This window comes from Morone saxatilis, unplaced genomic scaffold (genome assembly GCF_004916995.1).
Source record: "Morone saxatilis isolate NCDOM2014 unplaced genomic scaffold, NCSU_SB_2.0 Contig16, whole genome shotgun sequence".
Lineage (NCBI taxonomy): Eukaryota > Metazoa > Chordata > Actinopteri > Moronidae > Morone > Morone saxatilis.
The window spans coordinates 14,600,489-14,604,245 of record NW_023339718.1 but is presented as its reverse complement, the minus strand read 5'-3'; the positions used below and the strand labels follow the sequence as shown (position 1 = coordinate 14,604,245).

The window sequence follows — 3,757 nt, the reverse complement described above, 5'->3', positions numbered from 1 at the left end:
GAGTCTATAGTGAGCCTACAGAGTCTACAGAGACCCTACAGTGAGTCTACAGAGAGCCATTAGGATATAAGATATATCTCAATGGCTCTGACCCTACATTTTCAGTATGTAAAGATAAAAAGGGACATGACTCGCAAGATAAATTGTTTTAAAGAAATTCAGTCAGAATAGACGAAGCAACAAAGTCTGACATATCCTGACATTTAGTCTCTTGGCATTAATCCGACTCCAAACATGTCTAATACCATTTGACATCTCACCCCAAGGTCTATTAGTAGCACTTTTTGGAGCTTTCATTCACTAAATTGATAAATTGGATTGTCAAGTACTGTTTCCAAAGTCAGGAATTAATTTCCAGTCTAAACTTAAGCAAACATAGATGTGGAGTCTTTGAAGAAGAGGAAGAGAAAAACAGAAATTTTAACAACTGGGCGACCTCCATCTGCTGAGGAAGATCTAGTGAAACAATCAAAAGCTACTTAATGGACACTGACTGGACTGTTTTGTTGACTGCTGTTTCTAACATTCAGTCTCACCAATGCCTTCTTCTCATCAGCCTGCATGGTAAACGTTAATGCATTTGTAACTCCACTCTACCGGCTGTGTGTGCCCAAGCCAAGGGTTATTTCTTCTGTGTTCACAGGCTGAATAACACTGACTAGTAAACTGACATAAATATTAATCAACCAGTCAACATACAGCATGAATAAATCACACACCATCATTATTCAGAGCCGCACAGTTTTAATGAGTCTTATGAAGACCAAATCAGACATGTAAGTGACAGCAGCGCACTGATAACAAGTTAAAAGTCGTAGTTTAAGCTCAGAGATCCCTGAAAAGAGGCTGTACAAGTCATAGATACAGTATATAAAATACAAAACTGAGAAAAGGCAGTGTTGTGATATTGTAGTAGCACTTTAAAAATTAGCAGGTCTACACAAGCCTTCTATGGAGTTCTATGGATCTGTAGGTCAACATAGGTCTCTGGTCAAGTGTGTTGTATCATTTTCTGCCTTCTTTTTTAGATGTAAGTTATATCGGAGGCCAACTTTTGGCTACTTCTTGATGCACAGCTTCAGGTAACCACTGGCAGTATGCTGACAACAGAACTGTAGGAGGAGAAAAATACAAAACAAACGACAAGATTAAATGACAATAAGGCTAATCAAATCAGACTCTGGCAATGTCATGCCAAGCAGATTAAACCCTCACATTTATCTTCAGTTTTCCAGACAGAGAGGAGGGTATCTCTGCAGTCAACTCTCTTTGACACCAGCGCTCCCAGCAAAGCCTCCGTCCTGGGCTGCAGCCTAAAACGGCAACGACACAAAAGGTAAGACAAGTTCCTTTGTTCATTGACAAAAACTGAAAAATGCCTCAAAGAGGGCAGAGCAGTGTGTGAGAGTAACAACTTACTTTGCCCATGTTTTCAGCATGATGGAGGGGTTTGAGAGAAGGTGGCCAACATGTTTCTTTAGTTTAGGACAAACCTGCAAACCAAACAAAGCAAACATTACTATGCAAGACCTAAGTGTTACTGTCAGGTGCAGGCGTCATTTTTATGGCTTTTGTGGGGTTTGTGCCAGGTTTGAAGTTCAGATTTAGATTATATTTCTTACTTATATTTACCTTAAGTGCATATTTTTTTGCCTGGCACACAGGGGACAATGCAGATGTAAAAACAGCTCAATATATAAAGTTTATTCAGATAAAAACTCCAAAAGTGTGGAATTGTTTATACATTTAAACTTAATTTAAAATGTTTGAAGTCATTGCATTGGGTTGGGGGCAGTGGTGATAACTGTTTTATTTACTGTATGGAGACAGAACAGAGATCAGCGAACAGGTTTTGGTGCAGTACCTGTCCCTCAAGCAGAAACCTTGAAAACAGTTTGTAACGCTCCAGGCCGTCTGGATATTCCTTCTCCACTGCTGGCAGCTGCCAACCGACACGGACTGCAGGAGAGACACAGCAGTTACACAAATAGGCGCGGACCCCCTTTCAGCACAAACAGAGCCGTGGTGCTCAGCTGTAGAAGACTTACAGAAGGTGCTCGAGCGGTGACATCTGATGGTGCCGGTGGAAGAACAGAACCACGGTGACGGAGACTCCAGAGGGGAGCCGAAATGACAATACTGAGGCAGAAGCTCGGGGACCCACTCTGCTTCTACTGCTGACACACCTGACAGAGACAGGGAGGAAGACACTCACCAGGTGAGATCATCAGCCTGCAAATCTTGTTTCAGTAAGAGCAGCAAAACAGACTTGAGCTCTTTTTGCCTATATTTGTTTACATTTTGGCAAACCCCATAAGTATACCCAATTAACCATTTCTGTTTGCAGTGTACGCATTGTACAGACATCTATCACTGGATTACTTTGATAGCCTAATGTGATGATTCTCTCTCTCTATGGTTTTAAAGTGTTTTAAACGCCTCCACAAGCTGTGTGTCCCAACCACTACTGCTGCCTGTAACTCCTGACTGTGTTGGTGAACGGGCCAAACAACAACACCAGGTTTTTTTCAATTCTGCAGTATCTTTGTCTCACATATCTCCTCCACAGTTTGAAAACCTCTGGTCTAAAACAAAATATCTGTCCGACCAAACTGGGTCTCTGAAAAGAGACGTATCTTAAGATAAAGTCCAAAATTATGTTAAAGTGTACTGTGTCCCGGCTGCACTTCATATTAACCATTTTTCCAGTCAATGTGAGTGAGTGAGGGCTTAAAACTGGAAGCCACACTGAATGCCAGCCTTGCTTGAATCTGTACCACACATTTACTATTTCATTCAACCTTAATTTGCTACTATAAAAAAGAATAAATTCGTTTTTTTCACATTTGACATCTCTCTAAATCAGAGGGCACAAACCAGATAACACACAAAGCTCATTTACCTTTCATGTACATCTTGGTGGTCTCCATGATCTCCTGGTAGACAACAAACTCGGGCAACGCTTTGAACAGTGCAGAGGTGGGATGAATGAACACCGGCTCGTCCATTAGAGGCGTCTGTGAACAAAATCAGATAAAGGTGAGGAGGTCAAGGACAGTAGAGGTAGACTCTCCTAAAATCACAATCACAGTCCTTAGAGCAACTTGCCTTGTAGCCGTTCTTCCATTTTGGGTCCAGTATATCTTCTGCCTGTACGCGCCTTGCAAGATGATCTCCCAGTCCGGCCAGAACAATCTGCCGCAAACAAACCACCTGGTGCTCTGTCGGTGGACTCATCTTGGGATTCACAAATGCTCCCACCTCTGGACACACTGCGTTCACTGGGATGAGAGCACACAAATGCTTTTCTGTTTTGTCTCTGCAGGACATCATGTGATAGGTGTGTGTGTGTGTGTGTGTGTGTGTGTACCTGCATTAGTAAGTTGTCCTCTGAGCCTCCTGATCTCCACCATGGCTTTATACCTCAAGCCGTTGTCCTCACAAAACTTAGGAGTACAACCAGCAAATTCACAAGCACCAACAGCACCTGTAGTTTACATGTAAATAGAAATATATTATAACCACATCAATTTACTTTTTTGCATTATGTGTCACTAAAATCCCACCCTGTTCTCTGTGCCTGTGAAGTGTCAATATTTTTTACTAAAGCATCTTGCAGTTGTAGCCTTTTGGGGCACCATGGTCAACCCCTCCTCAACTAAGTCTCAGTAAGACCCTTTTCAAATCAATTCAAATCAATTCAATTCAATTCAATTTTATTTGTATAGCGCCAATATATAACAGAAGTTATCTCAGG

The 3,757-nt window shown here is 41.7% G+C and overlaps 1 protein-coding gene across 1 annotated transcript in view; it reads right to left on the bottom strand.

Moving 5' to 3' along the window:
* Positions 1-732: 732 nt before the first annotated feature.
* The window catches only part of dhx37 (DEAH (Asp-Glu-Ala-His) box polypeptide 37), a 10,024-nt gene continuing 6,999 nt past the window's right edge, over positions 733-3,757 (bottom strand). Inside the window, exons 20-27 of the mRNA XM_035658821.1 lie at positions 3,371-3,487; positions 3,109-3,281; positions 2,903-3,017; positions 2,049-2,186; positions 1,865-1,959; positions 1,420-1,493; positions 1,216-1,313; positions 733-1,112 (exon numbers count right to left, since the gene is read on the bottom strand). Of these exons, the coding sequence (XP_035514714.1) occupies positions 1,036-1,112; positions 1,216-1,313; positions 1,420-1,493; positions 1,865-1,959; positions 2,049-2,186; positions 2,903-3,017; positions 3,109-3,281; positions 3,371-3,487 (887 nt within the window). The 3' untranslated portion in view covers positions 733-1,035. The remainder of the gene's footprint in view (positions 1,113-1,215; positions 1,314-1,419; positions 1,494-1,864; positions 1,960-2,048; positions 2,187-2,902; positions 3,018-3,108; positions 3,282-3,370; positions 3,488-3,757) is intronic.